This window comes from Salvelinus fontinalis, chromosome 42 (assembly GCF_029448725.1).
Source record: "Salvelinus fontinalis isolate EN_2023a chromosome 42, ASM2944872v1, whole genome shotgun sequence".
NCBI lineage: Eukaryota > Metazoa > Chordata > Actinopteri > Salmoniformes > Salmonidae > Salvelinus > Salvelinus fontinalis.
The window spans coordinates 20,529,217-20,554,051 of record NC_074706.1 but is presented as its reverse complement, the minus strand read 5'-3'; the positions used below and the strand labels follow the sequence as shown (position 1 = coordinate 20,554,051).

Below are 24,835 nucleotides of genomic sequence, written 5' to 3'. Positions count from 1 at the left end.
CAATAAATTAATAAAAACAAAAGCTTAACTTGACTCAGAAGAGTTCCAGTGAAAGCAATAGCCAGCTAGCTAACATAGTATCCCTCGCTGTTTGAGCCGGGTGTTTGAGTAGGCTAAACTAGCTAGCTAGCTGCATTCGCTAGCTAGCTAGATAAGTGAAAGTGAAAAAAAAGACAACTAAATATAACTAGCTCTCTCTCTTACTTCTCCCTCATTTTTTAAGAAATTAATTTGTTCAAAATTGTTCAGAGGGGCCTCCCGAGTGGCGCAGTGGTCTAAGCACTGCATCGCAGTTTGAGCCCACTGCATCCAGTTCGATTCCAGCCTCTGTCGCAGCCGGACACAACCTCGAGACGCATGGGGTGGCGCACAATTGGCCCAGCATCGTCTGGGTTAGGGGAGGTTTTGGCCGGCAGGGATGTCCTTGTCCCATCGCGCTCTAGCGACTATTGTGGCGGGAGGGGCGCATGCACGCTGACATGGTCACCAGGTGTATGGTGTTTCCTCTGACACATTGGTGTGGCTGACTTCTGGGTTAAGCGGGCATTATGTAAAGAAGCAGTGCGGCTTGGTTGGGTCGTGTTTTTGGAGGACGCCTCTCCCGAGTCCGTAAGGGAGAGACAAAACTGTAACTACCAATTGGATCCCATGAAATTGGGGAGAAAAAGCGTTCAAAGTAAAAAATAATTTAAAAAATAATTTTAAAAACTGTTCAAAAGAGGACGGAAACTAGCTATCCTCCGGCTACACCATGGTGCAACCCAAGAGAGTGCTATTAAGGCTACTGTAGACCTTCATTGCCAAACAGTGTTTTAATCAATTATTTGGTGATATGTGATTATATTTAGTTTAGTTATCTAAAAAAGGAGAACTTTTTATTGTTTCACTATTTGTATTTTTATGAAGTTCACTGAGGAAGGTTCTCTCCCTTCCCCCACTGAGGAGACTCCACATCAAAACACACCCCGAAGACAACTCTCGTTGCCTTCAGTCATGGCCGCTAGCATTGCGCATTGATGAAAAACAAGGCCAAATCAGGAAGTGCAGTCGCCCTTTTTGACTAGGCTCTCTTTGTGGCTCAGATCCACAAAGAGCCTCAGAATAGGAGTACTGATCTACGATCTTTCCATATAATCTTATTCATTATGATTGAAAAGGCCAAACTGATCCTAGATCAGCACTCCTAATCTGAGAGGCTTTTTGATATGGGACCTGACCTAATTTTTTTTAAATGTCACTTTTATTTAACCAGGTAGGCCAGTTGAGAACAAGTTCTCATTTACAACTGCGACCTGGCCAAGCAGTTGTAAAGCAAAGCAGTGCAACAAAAACAACAACACAGAGTTACACATGGAATAAACAAACGTACAGTCAATAACACAATAGAAGAAAAAAAATTGAAAAACGTTTATACAGTGTGTGAAAATGTAGTAAGATTAGGGAGGTAAGGCAATAAATAGGCCATAGTGGCAAAATAATTACAATTTAGCAATAACACTGGAGTGATAGATGTGCAGATGATGATGTGCAAGTAGAGACACTGGGGTGCAAATAGAGCAAAAATAAATAACAATTTGGGGAATGAGGTAGTTGGGTGGGCTATTACAGATGGGTTATGTACAGGTGCAGTGATCGGTAAGCTGCTCTGACAGCTGATGCTTAAAGTTAGTGAGGGAGAAATAAGTCTCCAGCTTCAGTGATTTTTGCAATTCGCTCCAGTAATTGGCAGCTGAGAAGTGGAAGGAAAGGCGTCCAAAGGAGGAATTGGCTTTGGGGATGACCAGTGAAATATACCTGCTGGAGCGTGTGCTACGGGTGGGTGTTGCTATGGTGACCAGTGAGCTGAGATAAGGCGGGGCTTTACCGAGCAAAGACTTTTAGATGACCTGGAGCCAGTGGGTTTGGCGACGAATATTAAGCGAGGGCCAGCCAACGAGAGCATACAGGTCGTAGTGGTGGGTAGTATATGGGGCTTTGGTGACAAAACGGATGGTAGTGTGATAGACTACATCCAATTTGCTGAGTAGAGTGTTGGAGGCTATTTTGTAAATGACATCGCCGAAGTCAAGGATTGGTAGGATAGTCAGTTTTACGAGGGTATGTTTAGCAGCATGAGTGAAGGATGCTTTGTTGCGAAATAGGAAGCCAATTCTAGATTTAATTTTGGATTGGAGATGCTTTTTTAAATATTTTTTTTATTTTTTATTTTTTTTATCCCCTTTTCTCCCCAATTTTCGTGGTATCCAATCGCTAGTAATTACTATCTTGTCTCATCGCTACAACTCCCGTACGGGCTCGGGAGAGACGAAGGTCGAAAGCTATGCGTCCTCCGAAGCACAACCCAACCAAGCCGCACTGCTTCTTTAACACAGCGCGCCTCCAACCCGGAAGCCAGCCGCACCAATGTGTCGGAGGAAACACTGTGCACCTGGCCCCCCTTGGTTAGCGCGCACTGCGCCCAGCCCGCCACAGGAGTCGCTGGAGCGCGATGAGACAAGGAAATCCCTACCGGCCAAACCCTCCCTAACCCGGACGACGCGGCCCAATTGTGCGTCGCCCCACGGACCTCCCGGTCGCGGCCGGCTGCGACAGAGCCTGGGGGCGAACCCAGAGACTCTGGTGGCGCAGTTAGCACTGCGATGCAGTGCCCTAGACCACTGCGCCACCGGGGAGGCCCGGATTGGAGATGCTTAATGTGAGTCTGGAAGGAGAGTTTACAGTCTAACCAGACACCTAGGTATTTGTAGTTGTCCACATATTCTAAGTCAGAACCGTCCAGAGTAGTGATGCTAGTCAGACGGGCGGGTGATCGTTTGAAGATCATGATTTTAGTTTTACTAGCATTTAAGAGCAGTTGGAGGCCAAGGAAGGAGTGTTGTATGGCATTGAAGCTCGTCTGGAGGGTTGTTAACACAGTGTCCAAAGAAGGGCCAGAAGTATAAAGAATGGTGTTGTCTGCGTAGAGGTGGATCAGAGAATCACCAGCAGTAAGAGCGACATCATTGATATATACAGAGAAAAGAGTCGGCCCAAGAATTGAACCCTGTGGCACCCCCATAATACCATTCAGACAGTAGTTCAGCGGGCTCACCTCAGTGAGACTGTGTGTGGTCCTGTGCTGCTCAGCTGGTTCCTCTGTGGGTTCAGGAGGTGAAGTCTGGTTGTCCTCCATGACCATGTTCCCCTCAGAGTTCCCCAGACCCTCCTCACACCCCTCCTCCTTGACCGGCATCACCTCTGGAGCCTCCTCCTCCTGGAAGAGACAGATGATACAGATTACTGAGTCCTACACTGTAGTTACAGGATTACTTAATTGTTGTTAAACCCATTATGGTGGACATAAATATGATGTTGTGGGTAAATATACATACAAAAGTCATCATCAGTCAAACCTGGGGGAGGGGGAGGGTGCTGCAATTGTTTTCATCAAAGGGGGGGGGGTCCTGGACAAATATCAAATCCTTCCACTAATACAGGACTATTAAAGGCCCAGTGCACTACTTTTGTGAACAAATATTTTGTGTACAGTAGGTGTTTGTTAGTGTGGGGGTATATTTATTTATATTTAAGTGTATATTGGTTATAAAGCGCTGCTGGGTATATGCAGAATAGGGTGAGATCAGATGTGAGGTATATTAAAGAGAGTCACAATGAAAGTCTTAAAATGAAAAGTCAAATTTTGTGTTTATTAAACAAGTTTTAAATACACCATATGAAAACCACACATACACGTCTCAACTAAAAATCTGAATAAACTTGATAAACTGCATACATTTTCTCATTAAAAGTGTCTCTACAGAAAAAAATCTGTAGTGGAATGAAAGTATGATGTTCACAAATGCCTATTTCATTTTAGCCTACACCAGTGGTTCTCAACTGGTTTTGCCTGGGGACCAACATTTTACAATGACAATTGAGTCGCGACCCAATATTATGGACTGTTGATGATTACATTCTGTAATGTTGTATTGCAGCTGCCTTCTTGGGCAGGCTTCACTTGCAAAATAGACTGTCTCAATGGGCTACTACTATGGTATTAAAGAAAGTAATTACACAGCCATATTAACTGAGAAAACATTTATTGTAAATTCAAGAGAATAAGCCATTTTAATTAGGAGACCAGTTCAGGAGTGGGGTGTAATACATGATCAGACTCAGAACATGACATCAAAACCAGTCCAATAATGTTAATGAACAGTAACACATACCAGTTTTTACAATAGAAAAAACAACAATCATTAGGAATTCTTAATCATCAATTAGCATGTGAATAGTTTCACAACCATAAAGTTTGTTTAAAGGTATACGTTTTTAACCAGTTAAATAACATGTAATATGAATGTCAGAATTAATTAACAATAATAATTAACCTAGTGAACAATAACTCATGAACCTGTTTATTTATTGTGTGTGTGTGTGTGTGTGTGTGTGTGTGTGTGTGTGTGTGTGTGTGTGTGTGTGTGTGTGTGTGTGTGTGCGTGTGCGGGTGTGTGGCCTATCATTGGGAAAGCTGGGGGTGTTTCTTCAGTTTGATACGTTTATTGAAGTTCGGGGTAATGGTTGACAGGGCAACTCGGAGGTCATGCTGGTTGTCCAGGCTTTGATTGGGAGTACCATAGGGCGGCACACAATTGGCCCAGCGACGTCCTGGTTTGGCCAGGGTAGGCCGTCATTGTAAATAAGAATTTGTTCTTAACTGACTTGCCTAGTTAAATAATGGTTAAATGTTTGAAACATTTCCAGTTTGTTTCTGTTTTTAGTTTTCAGCTTGGCCATAGCAGAGAAGCCACTTTCACACAGATAGGTGGTGCTGAACGGTAGCATGATTCTGATTGCATGACAGGCAAGAGCAGGATACTCTCCCATTAAGCTGCACCAGAACTGTGGCAGTGTCATTTCCGGGACGCCCATGCTCAGTCCGCGGTCAAATGACAGCTCCACCAGCTGATCCTCTTCATTGCTTGGCAACGTGACACTTCCCATCTCCTCCCGAAAGGGGTCCCATATCCAGTCGTCTCGTCTCTTTTTCTCCTTGGGGAAGTAGTCGCAAAACTTTCCCTGCAGCTTGACAAGATGGTGTTTAACGTTTTTTTTTTCAGTCTGTCGCCGAGCGCTTTGTTGATCAGATTCTGAATCTCTAAATCAGCATTGGGAAACATGTCAATACTCCTGTTAGAAACATGATTTGACCAAACGGTAAGCTTCATATTGAAGGCATCCACTTTGTCCCTCTGTTCAAATCAATTGTGCCCCCTCCCTTGCATTGACAACTTGAGCAAATTCAGATGATCAAAAGTATCTGCCAGGTAGGCAAACTGTGCGAGCCATTCCTTACAATCGAAATGTTTGTGCAGAGATTACTTGTTTTCCTAAAGAGACACAGCAATCTCGGCTCGAAGCTCATAAAAGCGACCCAACACTTTACCACTGGAAGCCAGCGGACCTCTGCATGATAAAGTACCTGCTGGTGCTCACTCCCCATATCCCTACAGAAGGCCTGGAAACACCTTTTATTTTTGATATTGTTGACACACTTGATCACATCCTGGAGAGTGGCGTGGAGCTCAGGTACCATGTCCTTCGCTGCCAATGCCTCCCTGTGTAGGAAGGAGTGGTTCCACGTCGCACTCGGTACTCTCTTCAGGATTCACTTTACTACTAGATATTTGTGCGACCCCCAAGTTGAGAATCCCTGGCCTACACAGTACAAACACAATATGTAACAGACTTTTTAGGCTTATATATGCCTTTTATCTCACACAATGTCTGGATGCAATATTTTACCCAGGAATATTCTACACTGAAATCTGTTACTCTAGTTATTCAAAATGCTTCTGTGGATCTTTCTGCTGACAGCATTGAAAATGTATCATTGTCTAATGCAGGGTTTGATGTAAAAGTCAGAAGCTATCGAGTGGAATGGTTACTTTCTATGTTATAGTGGAGTGTTTTTTTCTGCTGGTGTATCCTTAGTTAGTTACTCTCTGAATGGCCTCTCTCCCGTGTGGACCTTCAGGTGCATCTTCAGATGGTGCTGGTGGGAGAATCTCTTCTCACACTGGGGGCAGCTGTAGGGCTTCTCTCCTGTGTGGACCCTCTGGTGCCTCTTCAGGTCACCAGTCTGGGCGAAGCGCATGTGACACTGGGTACAGCTGAATGGTTTCACCCCTGTGTGGACCCTTTGGTGCCTCTTTAGGCTGCTAGCCTGGGCGAAGTGCATGTGACACTGGGTACAGCTGAAGGATTTCACCCCTGTGTGGACCCTCTGGTGGATCTCCACCTTCTGGGGGCAGCTGAAGCCTTTGTTACAGAACATGCAGAGGAACCATTTTTCTTTACTATCACCTGCTGTTGCTCCCCCTCCTCGAGCCTTGGCTCTTTGGTCCTTTGAGTTCAATAACTGATCGAAAAGGACACGGCTGTGTGAATTGGAAGGCTCCATCGATGTGGACAATGGGTCCCGATCCCTGAGCCTGTGTAAATGGGACTGGGTGGCGACATTTACATTTTTCTCTAAACTGTCCCTGTAAACTAAGAAATCTCTGCCCTGTGAGTGTCCTTCTCCTAAGTGAGTCTGGTCTGCATTCCATATCAGAGGAGTGTCGTCCTCTACTTTTACAGTCACTTCATCTACGACCAGACCCTCCTCTTTCTTATCTAGAAACCCTTCAGAATATGCACTACTACTATACCGGTTCCTGTCCCCTCTAGACAGATCAGTCTGTGTCTCTAAACCCAAGGGCATGTTGCCAGGGTACATCTCTGTAGCGTAAGAACAAAACGGATCATTGCCAGTCTCTAACACGTCACCTGAGTCCCGATGGGAATGAACCATCCTAAGGCTCGGGTTACCGTAAAGTAAATATTCTGAGCTGGGAGCAGGAGGATAGCGCAGATTCTCCAGCTCTAGTCTCTCTGGGTCTGATCTGTGGTCAGATCCTGTGTGTAAGAGCCTGTGTGTTACAGTTACAGTCTCTGTGTCCGTCTCTGACTTGAGGACGGCGTTCGGCGTTCCACTGACCTCCGTGATGCATCGTTGGGTCCTGGGCTGCGGCGCTGTGGCAATGTCCTCTGTGGCGACAGGGGGCGCCACTCCCGCCGCTGCTCCAGTCTGGATGTCTCTGCTGTGTCGTGGGTCCTCCTCTCCTTCAGTCCTCTTCTGCTTGACCAGAGACGATCCTCCAGGACCTGCAGCCTCTGCATCTGCAGACTGACACAAGAAGAGAGGAGGTTATTATCGGCACATGAGTTGAATTGGACAACAAAGTCTCACAAGCTCCCCTATGGCAGATAAATAAGGATGTACATGTAAACAAGTGAATAGCTGAGGGGAGCCTTTCTGAAATAAACGGACCACATTTAATGTACTGTAATTTGTTTACGTTACACTATGACACTAACCTCTATCATGATAATGTGCTGGGTTGAGGTTCCACTCCCCTCATCTACAGCTATGGGTTGGTCATCTCTCCACGAGATGTGTTCTGCTGGCTTCACAAAGCTCCTGTGGCCTCCAATGAGATGTCCTTCACCTAAGAGAGTGATTGGGGGAAAGAGGGTGCTTAAGTTAAGTACCACTGTCAATGCTCAACGCTATATTGTACACTATTGACACCGTCTACAATTGGCAAGTATGTAAGCAGGGCTGGAATACCACATCTGGGGACCTGGGGCACTGAAATTATTGACACACTTGATAAAGATGAGCAAAATAAATCATTTAAATACTGAGCTACATTGTATGCAAAAAAAATTGGGGAAATTATATTATATTATACTAATACAATTGCTCAGAGAACAATATTTTGTTTTACACCCGTTTTTAGATCCTTTCAATACCTTAATGGCACCGATACTTTTTCTGAAATGCTTTATGAGTTGGAGAACACATTGGGAGGAATCTTATACCATTCCTACATACATAATCCTTCCAGATCCTTGATATCCTTTGTCTGCGCTTATGGACTGCCAACTTCAATTCAAACCATAGGTTTTCAATGGTTTTCAAATCCAGAGACTGAGATGGCCATTGCAAAAAAAATATTTTGTGGCCAACTAACCATTTATTTGTGGATTTTTATGTGTGCTGGATGATCCACTTGCCGCCAAGTTTCGGCCTCCTGGCAGAGGCAACCGGGTTTTGGACTAAAATGCTGGTACTGGGTCATGATGCTGTTGATATTAACAAGGGCCCCAGGACCAGTGGAAGAAAAATAGCCCCATAACATCAAAGATCCACCACCATATTTTACAGTAGGTAGGGGGTTGTTTTCTGCTAATTTCGACGCCAAATCCACCACTTAATCAGCATGGCTACCACAGCATTCTGCAGCGATACGCCATCCCATCTGGTCTGCGCTTAGTGAGATTATCATTTGTTTTTCAACAGGACAATGACCCAACACACCTCCAGGCTGTGTAAGGGCTATTTGACCATGAAGGAGAGTGATAGAGTGCTGCATCAGATTGACCTGGCTTCCACAATCACCCGACTTCTACCCAATTGAGATGGTTTGGGATGAGTTGGACTGCAGACTGAAGGAAAAGCAGCCAACAAGAGCTCAGCATATTTGGGAACTCCTTCAAGACTGTTGGAAAAGCATTCCAGGTGAAGCTGGTTGAGAGAATGCCAAGAGTGTGCAAAGCTGTCATCAAGGCAAAGGGTGGCTACTTTGAAGAATCTAAAATATATTTGGATTTTGTTTAACACTTTTTTGGTTACTACATCTTTCCATTTGTTATTTCATAGTTTTGATGTCTTCACTATTATTCTACAATGTAGAAAATAGTAAAAAAACAACAACCCTGGAATGAGTAGGTGTGTCCAACCTTTTGACTGATACTGTGTATCAAACAATTGGATCCAATGAACTGAGCAGGCGGGGCTGACATGCTTATAGAGTTGCTAGGACTCTCTAAATATGTGCATAAATGTATAATATTGTGCTGTTATTATTTCTATTAATATGATCTATTATGATTATTTATTTATTTTTTCAGACTGTTTTCCATGTTATTTGGTTAGTTCTCTTAAAAAGCACCCTCATAGATATGCAATAGACCCACGGTGCTTTGAATGTGTTAGTGAAGGGTGGCAGTATTGAATTATGTTTTCATGGGTCTGCCCATATTTCCCTCTGGCATACGCCAATTGGCGGCCAAGGATTTGCCTTAGGACACAACAGTGCGTCATGAGTCAGGGAGATGGTCTGATGGCCTTGGGCCTAGATATGGGGGAGGTTTTAGTGGGTGGACTATTAGGACAATTGGAGGTTTACAAAGTTGCAGCTACAGTATGCTTAACAGTGCAAATATTATGGTACAGCTATATGAACACTTAATCAACCTGGTGCTTTTTAATGGTAAGTTTACAAACATTGGTTGTGGTAAGTATAATGGAAATGTGAGTATCGTTATGGTAAGTGGAGAAATAAGTATGGCCAGTTACAATTGCAATGGCTTAGCAGCTCATTTAAAAAGTAGGTACATTTCTACCTGGCTAAAAGAGAAAGAATATAATATCTATTGTTTATAGGAAACTCACTACAAATATAGATGAGACTGGGAGGGAGAAATATTTTTGTCATGGGCAAAGATACTCAGAAGGGGTGATTATACTAATTAATAAAAAATGTAATCCGATTGTTCACACTGGGCAAACAGATCCTCAAGGAAGATAGATTATTTTAAATATGCTATTGGACCAAAAACAGATATTCCTAATTAATCTATATGGGCCAAATAATGATGATCCACAGTTCATCGAAAATATATATAATAATCTATTGAGCTCACAAGCAACGAATTAATCTATTATTATGGTGGGAGATTATAATACGGTTTTAAGTACCTCAATGGATCATAAAGGAAATCGTACAAACTATCACCCTCAAGCACTTAAGGAGATCACAAATATCATGGCTAAATTAGAACTAGTGGCTATATGGAGGCTGAAAAACCCTGACCTTGTGAGATATACACGGAGGAGGCTTAATCAAGCTAGCCGTCTGGATTACTTCCTGGTCTCATTCATCCTGGCATCAAAAGTTTAAAAAGTATTAATAGGAGACAGAAGGGGACAAAATGGCGCCGTAGAGAGAACACTGTGTTTCAGCGAGCTCCCGTGGCATTCGTAAATTTATATTCTTTCATTAATCTCCTAGCTTGAAAAAGTGGTAGAATTGGCTAAATAAGTTATCCTGCAATGAGTATTGACGGTTATTTCTCAAAAATCTCCGACAACATGCCCAGCAGAGCTACTAAGAACTCGACCAAAACCACCATCCCTGTAGAGGTGCAGGAGGAGCTAGCTTACGTTAGCGAAGCTAACACCGTTGCGGATCCAGGCACAATGGACCTGGTGATTCAAAAGATGACGGACAACATTACTAAAGTGATCGATGTTAAGATAAGAACGGTCTTGGAAGCAATAGCAGGCCATTCAGCTGAATTACAGAGGGTGGTCAAACGTGTCGATGAGGCGGAAGGAAGAATTGCTACAGTGGAAGCTTCAACTACATCTATGGACACTAAGATGAAAGCACTTGAAAAACAGGTGCGCGAAATGGCGGAGCACATTGACGACTTGGATAATCGAGGACGCAGATGCAATATTCGTGTTGTGGGACTCCCGGAAAATTCTGAAGGAACACGTTCAGTAAAATTTTTTGAGGAATGGATCCCTGACTACTTACAAATGGACACTAAGGCTGGTCGTGTGAAGCTGGACAGAGCCCATCGCTCTCAAGCACCGATACCCGGTCCCAACCAGCGCCCACGGCCAGTGGTTATAAAGTTCCACAACTTCACCGACAAGCAGCGCGTTATGGATGCGGCTAGAAACATCGGCTCTGACGGTAGTCAACGTAAAGGTCCAAAGGTCTCATTCTTCAATGATTACTCCGCAGCGGTTGTACGAAGACGCAAAGGGTTTGATGAGGCGAAGGCTCGACTCAGGAGAATGAAGATGGACTACGCACTGTTGTACCCGGCCACATTGAAGATTATGGTCAACGGATCGCCTAAGAAACTCTCCACACCTGCAGAGGCTGCTGCGTTTATTGACTCTCTCGGGTAAATAACTTTAAGCTGCGCCGCCGCAGCATTGGATAACTTTATTATCTCCTTTGAATCTGATCATGAAACAGTGGTGTGAGTTCTCACATGCTCCGGTTCAGTAATATTCGTATTTGTATTATTTTTCTTGCTAAAGTAACTGCCGCTATAGCTCAGGCTGAGATATGGGTGAATCTATATTGTTGCCCAGGCTTGGTTTTAGGTGGAAGAGCCTCAATCTTCATATATTGATTTTCATTTTCTTATGTATAAAGGACGAGGCTATTGAGTGGCAATGCAGACTTAAGAGTCTACATTGGAAAGTTGAAATCCCCTGCATGTTAGCTAGTGGGAAAACCCCCTTTTGGATCTTTACATGTTTAATTTTTGGGTTTAGTATAGTTAGAGTTCAGGTTCATATCGTTTGTTTATGCTCGGTGAGATAGAAGAGAGTTCAACACATGGAAAAAGGTACCACCCCATTTTTACGGTGGGATTCAGTCTGAATATGAAACGGTCAAAGTGCAATGGCAGGTAACACACTGCGGGTATGTACATGGAACATTAGAGGGAGCCATAATCCCATTAAAAGGAAGAAGGTACTGTCGTTTTTGAAAAAAGAAAATATTGATATTGCCCTGTTGCAAGAAACTCATTTGGATGATAAGGAGCATCTGAAATTACAACAAGGGGGGTTTGGTCAAGTGTTTTTCTCATCATTTACATCCAGAAGTAGAGGTGTAGCAATTCTTGTGAAAAATAACTTACCACTTAAGGTCTTGAATTGTGTGAAAGATAAATTTGGTCGCTTTGTTATAATTAATGGTACTTTACAAGGGCAGAAAATCTCCATAATGAATATTTACTTTCCCCCTGCCCACCCCCCTGATTTCCTCACTAAGGTATTTCTAGACTTTTCAGAATTAAACTCAGACACTGCAGTGGTTGAAGGAGATTTTAATTGTTTGTTGAACCCCCTTATTGATAAGTTTCCCAGCGGTATAGCTTCACTCTCTCCTCGAGCTAAGTCACTTAAAGCTATTTGTGATGATCTGGGGTATGCGGATGTTTGGAGAACTTTTCACCCCTCCAACAGAGAGTTCACTTTTTTCTCTGCACCTCATGGATGTCAGACTAGAATAGATTACTTTTTTATGCCCAGGACGTCTTTGCAGTCTGTTTTATCCGCTAGGATAGGAAGTATAGTCATATCTGATCATGCGGAGGTGATCCTGGACATAAAACTCAACGGGGCATTCAATCTGTCAAGACATTGGAGGTTGAATACAACCATCCTTAAAGACCATACGTTCACATCATATTTTATTACAGAGTTTAAAGCATTTTTCTCTATTAACTCTCAATCAACAGATAATCCCTCGCTCCTTTGGGAAACCTGTAAAGCGTACGCCAGGGGTCTGATTATGTCATACACAGCCACTAAGAGGCGGAAAAAGCGTGAAAAGCAAAAAAGGTTAGAGGGTGAATTGGGAACTAAAGAGAAGGACTACATTAAAACTCCCACGCCTGCCCTATTAAAGGAAATATCAGTTCTTAGATCAACGTTGGACTCTCTCCTAACACAGGACGCTGAAAAGAAAATGGGATTTGTCAGGCAAAAGCTATATGAACATGGCGATAAGCCAGGAAAGTACTTGGCGTACCTAGCTAAAAAGAGAGCTGACTCACAGTCAATTGCTACTATTACCGATTCGGATGGCAATCATTTATACGAAAATAAATTGATAAATGACTAATTTAAGAAATTTTATGCAAATCTTGATGCCTCAGAACTGCCAAATGACGCACCCAAATTAATGGAGAATTTCTTTTCTAAGATTGAGCTGCCTACTATCTCCGAAGAACAGAGGTCTCTCCTTAATGCCCCTATCACCGAGGAAGAGATAATGTTCGCAATTAAGAATCTGCAAAACGGTAAGGCTCCAGGACCAGACGGGTTTGGTAGTGAATTCTATAAAGAGTTTCATGGCCTGATCCTTGAGCCATTGCGTGATATGTTTAACCACTCATTTTCAAATGACCAGCTCCCTCAAACGCTGAGGGAAGCCAACATATCACTTATTCTTAAAAAGGGAAAATGTCCAGAGTCTTGTTCCTCGTACAGACCAATTTCCCTTCTGAATGTGGATAGAAAATTACTTTCTAAAATTCTAGCCACAAGATTAGAGGACTCAATGCCACTAATTGTGAAAGGAGACCAAACTGGCTTTATTAAGGGCCGTAAGTCGTGCAACAATGTCAGGCGGCTTCTTAATGTAATTCAAGCCTACCGACAAAGTGCTAGGGATGGTCTTGTGCTCTCCCTAGATGCTGAGAAAGCATTTGATCGTGTGGAGTGGTCTTACCTACTCTTTGCTCTAAATAAATTTGGTCTAGGGGACAACTTTATAAAATGGGTGAAAGTTTTATATGATGATCCTCAGGCTGCTGTCCTTACTAATGGGCTAAGGTCAAATAGCTTCTCTATATACAGAGGTACCAGACAGGGCTGCCCTTTGTCCCCCCTCCTATTTGCACTCGCTATGGAACCACTGGCCGAGGCCATCAGGGTAACGCCTGCTATACAGGGGCTGCTCATTGGTGATGTTCACCATAAAATAAGCTTGTATGCTGATGATGTCCTGATATTCATCTCTAATCCCGAGACCTCAACTACATCTCTTATTAATATTATTCAATTATTCAGCGAATTCTCAGGCTACAAGATTAACTTAACTAAATCAGAGGCTATGCCACTTGGTAGCCTTCACTCTGTACCTAATACTTCTCCCCCCTTCCCTTTTAAATGGTCTCCCTCAGGCTTTACGTATCTGGGTATATTTGTAACTCCTAAATTCCAGCAAATGTACAAAGCCAATTTTGTTCCCTTGTTTGATACAATAAGACAGGATGTGGAGCGCTGGAACTCTCTCCCGATTTCTTGGTTGGGTAGAATATCCCTCTTGAAAATGAACATTTTACCTAGACTACTTTACCCAATCCAAATGATCCCAGTATTACTCTCCAATAAGATAATAAAGGATGTAAATGGATGGCTAAGTTCCTTCATATGGAGTAAACGCAAGCCAAGGCTTAAGATGGCAATATTGCAGCTGCCAAGTTCCATGGGGGGCTTGGATCTGCCCAATATCAGGTTCTATCAGTGGTGTGCCCACCTATGTTATATTTCTGATTGGATCGCAAACGATGACTCCTCTATTTGGTTAGACATTGAGACTTCTCTTTCAAAATACCCCTTACAGGATCTTTTATTTTTCAGAAGTTTCAAGTCTGTAGAAGATCACTGCAATAATCCTATTACACTTAACACACTTAAGGTTTGGAGGTCAGTTCAGCGCTTCCTGGGAAGGTCCAAACTAACCTCTGCTCTTACCCCAATTCTTAACAACCCAGATTTTGGTCCAGGATTGCTGGATGCTGGCTTTAACTTTTGGCTTAATAAGGGCATATGCAGACTAAATGACTTATTTGCTGATAAGATTCTATTGTCATTTGAGCAGATGGTGGAGAAATATCGACTCCCAAAGCAGGACTTTTTCCGCTTCCTACAAGTAAGACATTATATTGTGAAGAGCACCACCTTAATTGGTAACCCTGATATGTCTGTCATTGAGAGAATGCTTTTTTTTCCACAAAGGAAAATGTCTGTAAGTCTGTTTTATGATGCTTTAAGGTCCTTTCCTGCTGTCGACACACAGAGGGTGAAACAAGTGTGGGAGAAAGAATTGTCTGTGACTATTGACGAAGAGATGTGAGAGGACATTTGGAGATATGCAAAAACAATATCTATATGTAATCGTACTAAAGCAATCCAATTAAGAATAATACACAGATTGCATATATCCCCAAATCGCAGACATGCCTTTAGCCCCTCTTCCTCTTCTCCTCAGTGTCTTAAATGCAAAACTGATACAGGCACCCTAACACATTGTTTATGGTCATGTACCAAAATACAACGATACTGGTCTGGTGTTCTGCAAGAAATTGAAAAGATCCTAGGGGTTGATCTAGAATTGGACCCAGTTTCGTTACTGTTAGGTCTCCCTAGTAGGCATGTTACTTCTGTGAGTAAGAGGAGGCTTTACAACATCCTTACCTTTGCTGCAAGGAAAAACATCCTTTTACGGTGGATTAGTGATAAGGTTCCTTCTATTAAAGATTGGCATAAGATACTTTTTGAATGGGTGCCTCTGGAATATCTGACATTTACATTGCATTCTAAAACAGATCAGTTCTACAAAGTGTGGGAACCCTATCTAAATTACCTAGAACCTGAGGTATCAGCTATTATGCTGCAAGGATTCTCTTAGAATGGTGGTGATCTATGTATTCAGAATTACACTATGTTCCATGTGTGAAACCTAACTTCTTAGTTTAAACCAAGCTTTTTTTGTTTAATTTCTGTTTGTAAGTTTGTTTAAAATGTGTGTATTGAGAGACGCAATGATGGGGATAGGGTGGGAGAAGCGGGAGGAGGAGGATGGTGTGCGTATGTGTGTGTATGTATATGTATATGTGTATATATATATGTATGCGCAGGTATGTGTAGGCGGGTGCTGTTTTTCTTTGTTGTTTTTTTTTTGCCTGGTCTCTGTTGTTGTATCTCTTTAATATGGGTGAAAATTGTGAAATTCCAATAAAAATACTGTTAAAAAAAAATAAAAAATAGGAGACAGAATGTGATCGGACCACCATCTAATTGACCTCCATATAACTCTTACAGAATTTCCACGTGGACGGGGATATTGGAAATGTAATCAAAGCCTATTGGATGACAATTTGTTCTTAATTAACTAAGAGAAAATAATTCATAATTTACTTTTTTCTGCACAACAGAAGATCCCCTTATTGTCTGGGTCACTTTTAAATGTACTTTTAGAGGCCATTCAATACAATACTAATCAAAAGCAGTTTAGCTCAAAAGAGATTAGACTAATAGAGGAAATAGTGGAAATAACAGCACAGGTAGATGGTAATGGAAACTGTATTATAGGTTAGAGGAAAAACAAAACGAATTGGAGGTACTTATTCAAGAACAATCAAGAGTAATGTATTATAAAAATAAAGCGAATTGGATGGAAAATTGTGAAAAATGTACAAATGTTTTATTGAATCTTCAACATAGAATTGCTACAAAAAAGAACTTACAGAAACTCATTACAAATGATGGAATCATCCATGATTCACCAAATTATATTTTGAAAGAGGAAGCAAAATATTTTAAGCAAAATATTTTATTTTCAGTCTCCTCCATTTCCACTGAATGATGTTAACTGTAAGGATTTCTTTCCTAATAATAATGTAAAATTAACAAATTTACAGAAAGACCTGTGTGAAGGCCAATGTACAAAAGAGGAACTGTTTAAGGCAATTAAATATTTTCAATATGGAAAAACACCAGGGCTTGATGGTATACAAGTAGAGGTACATCAGACCTTTTTGATGTACTCAAAGATCCAGTATTAGCATGTTTTAATTAATCCTATAAAAATTGTAGACTTTCAGGTACTCAACAAGAAGGTCTGATTTTATTATTACTAAAAGAGGGCCCAGGTGATAAGTATAAAGATCCAGTCTATTTAAAAAACTGGAGGCCTCTTACACTTCAATGTCGTGATGCGAAAATCCTGCCGAAATGCATTGCACATAGAATTAAAAATGTTTTACAAGATATTGTTCATCCTGATCACACATGTTTTTTACATGGACGATACATTGGAGATAATATACGACAATTACTTGAAACAATTGAACATTATGAAACTTTAAAGATATCAGGCCTGGTCTTCATAGCAGGTTTTGAAAAGGCGTTTGATAAAGCACGACTAGAATTTATATATAAATGCCTGGATTACTTTATTTGGGTGAATCTCTTATACAATGGGTTAAGTTATGTACAGCAACCCCAGATGTAAAATAGTAAATAATGGTTACTTCTCAGAAAGTATTGAGCTTTTAAGAGGAGTAAAACAAGACTTTCTGTTGTTTCCATATCTATATACTACAGTATCCCAGCAGGGCTTCCCTTCCCTCTTTTTTCTACACATTTACTCATGCTCTTATGTTGATTCATTTTAAGTCCAGGTTACATTCTGTAACATGCAACATCAAGAGTAATGCAGTCATCTCCTGATAAATGAGTGAGTGAATGCATGTGTTTATGTACATAATGCATATACTTAAATGCAGACTCAGTGTAAACGTGACCACACGCAGTAGTGTGAACCACCCTCCAAGATCTCACTTTTCATTAGATTATCTACAGCTACTGTTATTGTCCTGTTGGTCAATCTAATCTGTAAAGAACTTGTGCTTGCCATTTCATCCTGGGCACAGTGAGATACACAGATGCCCTACATACACTAGCACTGCAAACACTCCAAGAGTGAAAAGAGCAGCTGTGCCTGGATTTTGAAATCTCCTTCTTCAAGTGCCCCTTTGGACACTGGCTGCCTGTCGAGGGCAAGTGACAGGCAGAACCACCCGTAGCACCCACCTCCTTTCTATCCCACATGCCAGAGCAGAGAGATAGCAACAAAGATAGCAACAACAACAACAAAAAAATCACCCATACCCTATTTCTGTGGACTCTGAGGATCTCCCTCTTCTCATATGATGTATTTTACTTCTCATTCATACTTTTGTTTTCTCAACTAAATGGTGTTTTATTGTTTATGTTTCGATGTTAGCCTATACCTATATATTTCAGTCTATAACTGCCACGTGGGTCTATTAAATAAAATAAACAAGTTCACGACACATCTGTTCCACAAAAATAGAAACCTTTTACATTTTTCAGTCTTAATTACTGACAGGTTGGTTTTCACAATTTGTTCATTTAATTAATCAATTGGGTTAATTAATCATTGTAAATCCTTTTTTGGTATTTGTGAGTTCAACATTATTCAACTGTTTGTTATGTCCTGTATTATATTCAACCACAAGTGCACTACTGTAGTACTGAGCTATGACATGTGGTGGAGGAAGTGAGACAGGAAAAAAATAATAATAACATGACTAATGAAAGCATACTTTCGTGTAAAACAAGACAAGGGGAGGGAAGCTCAAAATAAAAACATGCCAGCCAGATGAGCCAGTGTATTAACTGAATTGCACATGAATGAATTGATAATAGCTGCATAGGAGTTCACTTGGTGATCTGAAAGCTAAGTTAATGTGCAGTTTCCACGTTTTTGTTGTTGTTGCTATTTTGAATCGTAGAAACTCGTTTTAGCAGCATAATTGTCACGGGAAATCAGCTTTGTTTACATACCGGTTTTGTCTGTAATGATCTCCAAAATTGGACGCATTAGTTCATCACACCATTGATATCACAAAGAACGCAAACAACTAATTGAATCCTATTGTGGCGCAGAGATGGACACATTTTTGTAAGTGGACAGAATTTTTCATGACAGGCCATCAATCTTAAAAGTTATTTTAGCGGGGGGTTGGGGGCCCCAGGGCAGTTGCCAGTTCGGTAATCGGCCTTGGATGTAAGGTAACACTACCCCTTACTTCTTGATATACTATTTATTTATTATGTTCCATGCATCACATTCTTTTAATTGAGTGTGACAATATGAAATTCAGTAAATCAAGAATCTGGTTAGAATTTTATATTGTGTCTTTGTGGTAAAATAATTTGCTCTTAATTGACCTGCCTGGTAAAATAAAAAAATGCACGATAGCTAGCTACCTAACCATAGGCGGAAATCCCAGGGGGGACGGGGGGGACACGACCCCCCCATCTTGGGAAAAATATGATTTGTCCCCCCCAATATAAATTACTGTAAACATAACTATGTAATTTCAATAATATTAATAATACGCAATGAAAGCACTTGTGCTGATTATAGACACTTAATAGCGCGTTTTTAAGTTTCAAAAGATTGCGACCTCCCCCTCCCTTTGCCTCACGATGGTTTGATCCACTGCCAGTTCTTTAGCTGGCAAGGTAATAGAGGGTTCGTATCTACTGTCCGAAAGGCACATGTACGTAACTGACGTGAGGTAATCCAGTCAATCCATAGCAGGTCCATAGCAATGTTATTTATTTGTTTTATGTTGGCAGGGTTCACACACTAGCTGAATTTGCAGAGCTAGCGCGCAAACTAAAGCAAACATTAACTATCAAGCTAGTTAGTACCTATTCCATTTATGTGGCGTCGTCAAAGATGGAATCTTTGCTATCGTCAGTTTATTCCAAGATCAGCATGCAGCTGTAGTGCTTCGACGTCCCTGTGATAAGGTTAGCGACAAACTGAAGTCCAAATTGAACAGAACAGAACTACACTCTCTTCTACCATTGTCTTAAATATATATAATGGTCTCGTTGCAAAAGATAAATTGTCGCTAGTGAACTTTTTTTATTTTATTTTATTTCACCTTTATTTAACCAGGTAGCAAAGATTATAGCAAACACACAGAAACGGAATTGGTGCTCGCTAGCTTTACAAATTCAGCTATTGTTGGAAGCCAGCCAATATGAAACAAACTATGTTAAAATTACAAAAGGTTGCAGCATGTGTTGTGTAAATGTGTGTGTGTGCAGCTAGGCCAGCCAGCCAGGTAGAAAAATGGCAGAAAAAAGTAAGAAGACGGACATCAGAGTATTTGTCAGTACACCAAAACGCATAGTAAGAACTCTAGTAGCCTAATATCTCAAAGACTAGTTGATAAAATGTTCATAAGAAAGAAGTGAAATGCTAATGGAAATGTTTCACAATGATGTCATTAGGCAGAGCAGGCAACAGATGGGACACAGACAGCAGAGCTGGGGACAGATATGCAGGGACAGATTGGCAGAGACAGGGAGTCTCAGGTAAGTTTGTTGAGTCTTTGTTTGGCAACATTATGAAAGGTTCTCAATTTTTTTGACTTGTAAAATAGGGACATAATTGGAAAATGCCATGGATACCCCCACTCTCAACTTAAACTGGTGACTAAACTAAGATTTGTTTACGGCAATGGTATTGCTGTTGTGATTAATTGTGTAGTTTTGGGTACCGGTAGTTAGGAGTACGGCAAACACCTTATTTATTTTCTTGGAGACAGACTGTGAGTCAGTTAGGGTGGTGAAAGGGAAAGAGCCAGGGAGAGAGACTTCAGAGGACAGTGTCACAGCCACGGCAGGACCAAGTGTCACCCTTGTTGCCAGCAGCACCAGTATAGGGGACAGTGGCACAGCATTGTCCAGTTAACACAGTGATTGCACAAAACCATATCAGCCACACCCACAATTTATAGAACCGCAAACTCTTGCCAACAGAGTGTTGACGTTTCAAGAGAGATGGTTTTGCGATTTCCCCTGGCTACATTATTATCAATCAATAAAAGGAGTGTTGTGTTTTCACTGTAGCCAAGGGTTTTCAAGCCAGCCATCTTTTGGCCAAAGAGCAGATGCTGCCTTCATTAGTGCAGGATTTAGGAACTGGAGAAAAGGCATTGAAAAATTCACAGCACATCAAAACTGCCAAACCCACCGCCACTTTGTAATTGTAACAGCACACCAGCTAAATCCAATCAGTGTCCAGTTATCCAGCGCGTGGGGTAAACAGCAGGATGACGCAAGGCATTGCTTGATGAAAATTGTTAGTTCGGTGCGGCATGTAGTAAGACAGGGATAAGCCTTTAGAGGCCACACGGATGACAGTGGGAATTTATACCAGATTTTGAAACTTAGGGCAGAAGAGGATTTTACTGAAGTGGTTAACAGAGCGTACCACAATGTACACAGGCCCCAAAGCACGGAATGAAATTCTGAACATCATGGCCAATAGTCATTTGAGGCATTGCAGCTGAGATTAGGTCTCTTCCGATTGTACAATTTTCATTAATTGTTGATGGTACTCAAGATGTCTCTGGTGCTGAACAGGAGAGTGTCTGTCTGCGTTATGTTGACCATGACCTTGTCCCTCACGAGGAGTTTATTGGGCTATACAGGGTGTCGGAGACAACAGGCGAGGGCATTGCGAAAGTGGCAACTGATGTGTTGTTGAGGAAACCCGCAAACATATGCTCGGTTCTTTTGTTCAGTAGTGTGTATAGCAGTGGTTCTCAACCTTTTTGGGGTACTGGAACCCCTGCATATTTTGAGGCAAGGCAAGGCAGGCAAGGTTTTGAGCGGTCCTCAGGGACCTCCACCCCCTCTATATTATATGTAAACTTACTGGAAACCTTGTGGTACTGACTACATTCATTACACTTTTTTATTTCATGGACCCCTTGCAATTAGTCCATGGACCCCTGTTTGAGAACCCTTGGTGTAATTGATATTTGTTCTTTTGTTTAGAGTTTTCAGTACACTTAAAATTATTTATTTCATGTTATTTTATTTAAAATTGCATAGTTTGTGCGACATACTTGTCCATAGCTGCTGTTTGAAGAGTTGAGACACTGACTGAAGGATATTTTGTTTGATTTGTTTGGGTTTTTCATTGAAGTAGTTATCTTGCTTTTAGAACTGTACTTATTTTAAGCTTTTTGTTCTTGCAAAGATATTGTAGTAGACTCAGGCCAGGTGCACATATTTAATGACTATATAAATGTATCAGAAAAAGTCAAATTAAAAGGTCAATTCAATACGGAGACCAACTTTGTGATGGTTCTCAATGGAGATTCTTTTAGATGTGATCACACCATGTTCATTGTATTTATGAAAACTACACCCATACAGTGTACAGTACCATTGTCACCTACTGACCTTTCTTGATATTGCTGGTTGTAAGTACGAATACCTGCATACATACTGGACTGGTAAGGAGCACTGCTATAACTATTATTAGTAGTAGAATTATAATGATTTAAACATTTGAACAAGTTGGGAAAACCCTTCAGTTAACTACTGTACCTATCAATTATCCAGTTGTAGGAATTATGGTTCCTCAATATACATTTAACATATTACAACGTAGGCTATGTGTTACAGCACTACTTTTGGTGTCCCCCTCAGGAATTGCTCTTGAGAAAATTTAATGTAATTGTCCCCTCCAAGGTTGATATCAGATTTTCGCCCCTGTACCTAACTAAGTATTCGGGGGAAGTATTGCATACTACTAACCAAAAACTGACCAAGACCCAAATCTGGGTAACACATCTCAACACATGCGCATATTGGAACAGGGCGACAGGCTCCGCAGCCTTGGCCATCTGCTAAATGTACCTCTTGCTATTCCTCTGTATCGGTCGAGGATCTTGACACTATTCGGACTGGCGAGGACGCGCTCTCGCGTTGTCCTCTCTGCGCGCTCCCGTGCCACCTTCAGTTCCAGTAACTGTAGTTTCCTCCGCAATGTCCTATTTTCTTTCTGGCTTTGAGTTATTTCCAAACGAAACACTGCATAGTCGTCGTCTACGAGTTTACATATATCTGCCACGGCTGAATTCGCTAACACCTCCATGATGGAGGCTATTTGAGTGTGAAAAACCATAACGTTACTGTTACAGTTAGCCATTGTTAGCAAACGTTAACCAGATAAGATCTATCAACTAAGTTCTGTCTCCAACGCGAATTAAACACTACCTGGAGTAAGTATATGATGCTGTGCAGTTAAATTAGTCATATTTTGAGTTCCAGGGTAATAATAAATGTCTAAATAACTACAATAAAAACGCTAGCGTGGAAACTGTTCTTAGTCACTGATCACTTCCGTTTACACCGAAGAGAAATTATCTTATTGGTTGGCGTCATAGCCCAAAGGGTGTGGTTAAATTGAAAAAGAATGCGCTCTATTCTTTTAAATACGGTACTGCTTATTACATCAAATATCATATGATCATTATCTTTCAAGCTGAGAGCAGACTTGTTTAGAAAGAATAGAGTAGAAAATAATGACTTAATTCCATTTACATCATCTCAGTATTTGTATTTATTACGGATCCCCATTGGCAGCAGCTACTCTACCTGAGGTCTGGCAAAATTAAGGCAATTATACAATTTAAAAAACATTATAATACATTCATAACAGATTTCACAACACACTAAGTGTGTGCCCTCAGGCCCCTACTCCACTACCACAAAATCCACGTGTACAGTGCAATGTTATCATGTGTGTGTAATGTGTATGCATATGTCTGTGCCTATGTTTGTGTTGCTTCTCAGTTCCCACTGTTCCATAAGGTGTTAAATATATATACATTTTAAATCTGATTCTACTGCTTGCATCAGTTACCTGATGTGGAATAGAGTTCCATGTAGACATGGCTCTATATAGTACTGTGCGCCTCCCATAGTCTGTTCTGGACTTGGGGACTGTGAAGAGACCTCTAGTGGGATGTCTTGTGGTGTATGCATGGGTGTCTGAGCTGTGTGCTTGTCATTTAAACAGACAGCTCAGTACATTCAACATGTTTATACCTCTCACAAATACAAGTAGTGATGAAGTCAATCTCTCCTCCACTTTGAGCCAGGAGAGATTGACGTGCATATTATTAAGGTTTGCTCTCTGTGTACATCTAATGGCCAGCCGTGCTGCCCTGTTCTGAGCCTATTGCATTTTTCCTAAGTCCCGCTTTGTGACACCTGACCACACGACTGAACAGTAGTCCAGGTGCGACAAAACTAGAGCCTGTAAGATAAATATTAAACTGTCCTTGTTTTAGCATAGATTTACTGTCTCTCTAAAAACAGGTATTTACACAAGTACAGTACCAGTCAAGTTTGGACACACCTACTCATTCCAGGGTTTTTCTGAATTTTTACAATTTTCTACATTGTAGAATAATAGTGAAGACATCAAAACTATGAAATAACAAATATGGAATCATGTAGTAACCAAAAAAAGTGTTAAACAAATAAAAATATATTTTATTTGAAATACTTCAAAGTAGCCACCCTTTGCCTTGACAGCTTTGCACACTCTTAGCATTCTCTTAACCAGCTTCACCTGGAATCCTTTTCCAACAGTCTTGAAGGAGTTCCCACATATGCTGAGCACTTGTTGCATTTGAAATGATTTAACTATAGAAATTATATCTGGACAGTCGAACTACATGTGTTTTAAAGAAAACATTTTTTTTTACTTTGCTCACGGGTGCGCTGTGCTCTGCTTGTTTCGGCAGAAGGGTGGGGAGGGGCGAGAGAGGAGCAGGTGTGTGTGAGACAGTCAATATGCGGCACAGAGGGAGACCGAGAAAGTATCCAAACCAACTTGCGCTAGTTAGACAAAATTAGCTGCTGCCTTACTTATCATACCATCTGGTAGTGCCTGTCTTAACTGCATTACATCATTGTAAAGAAGCTATTTAGCTACAGTAGCCAGCTAGCTAGCTAGCAAAAGTAGCAAGGCTAATTGAGGCTATTTAGCTTTGCTCTCAATACTTGGCTACAACAACCCCATTAATATGAAACAGCCTACCTGTTGGTTGATCGTTGTAGCCTATTCCTTCTCATTTAGACAATTCAATTCCGCAATTGCCTTTTGCGTTGATTAGAAATCTCCCACTTCACTTGCTACACATGGAGCCTCTGAATGTAGCACTGCTTTGATTGACGACAATAAGAAAAAGCTCCTGTGAAATGTGTGTAGGTTACCGGTGCCTCTTTATGGGGCACACTCATAACTGTAATAAAATTGTATTAACATTTTGAATGTAATGGTCTATCCTTGTAGGCTATGTAGAAATGTCACATGGATAATTGTACTTAATTAGAGACAAAAGCCTTTGTTGTTAAAATAGGCCTATATATGTTTCTCTCAAATGAATACTCTACCAAGTAAATAAATACTAATGTCCATGGATATTTGAATAACAGTGC

At 41.2% G+C, this 24,835-nt stretch overlaps 1 protein-coding gene across 1 annotated transcript in view; it reads right to left on the bottom strand.

The window, feature by feature from the left end:
- Window positions 1-22,741, bottom strand: part of LOC129840984 (uncharacterized) — a 50,659-nt gene extending 27,918 nt beyond the window's left edge. The window contains exons 1-4 of the mRNA XM_055909062.1: window positions 22,241-22,741; window positions 7,402-7,532; window positions 7,022-7,210; window positions 3,092-3,253 (exon numbers count right to left, since the gene is read on the bottom strand). Coding sequence (XP_055765037.1) covers window positions 3,092-3,253; window positions 7,022-7,210; window positions 7,402-7,532; window positions 22,241-22,532 — 774 coding nt within the window. The 5' untranslated portion in view covers window positions 22,533-22,741. The remainder of the gene's footprint in view (window positions 1-3,091; window positions 3,254-7,021; window positions 7,211-7,401; window positions 7,533-22,240) is intronic.
- Between the last annotated feature and the right edge of the window lie 2,094 nt (window positions 22,742-24,835).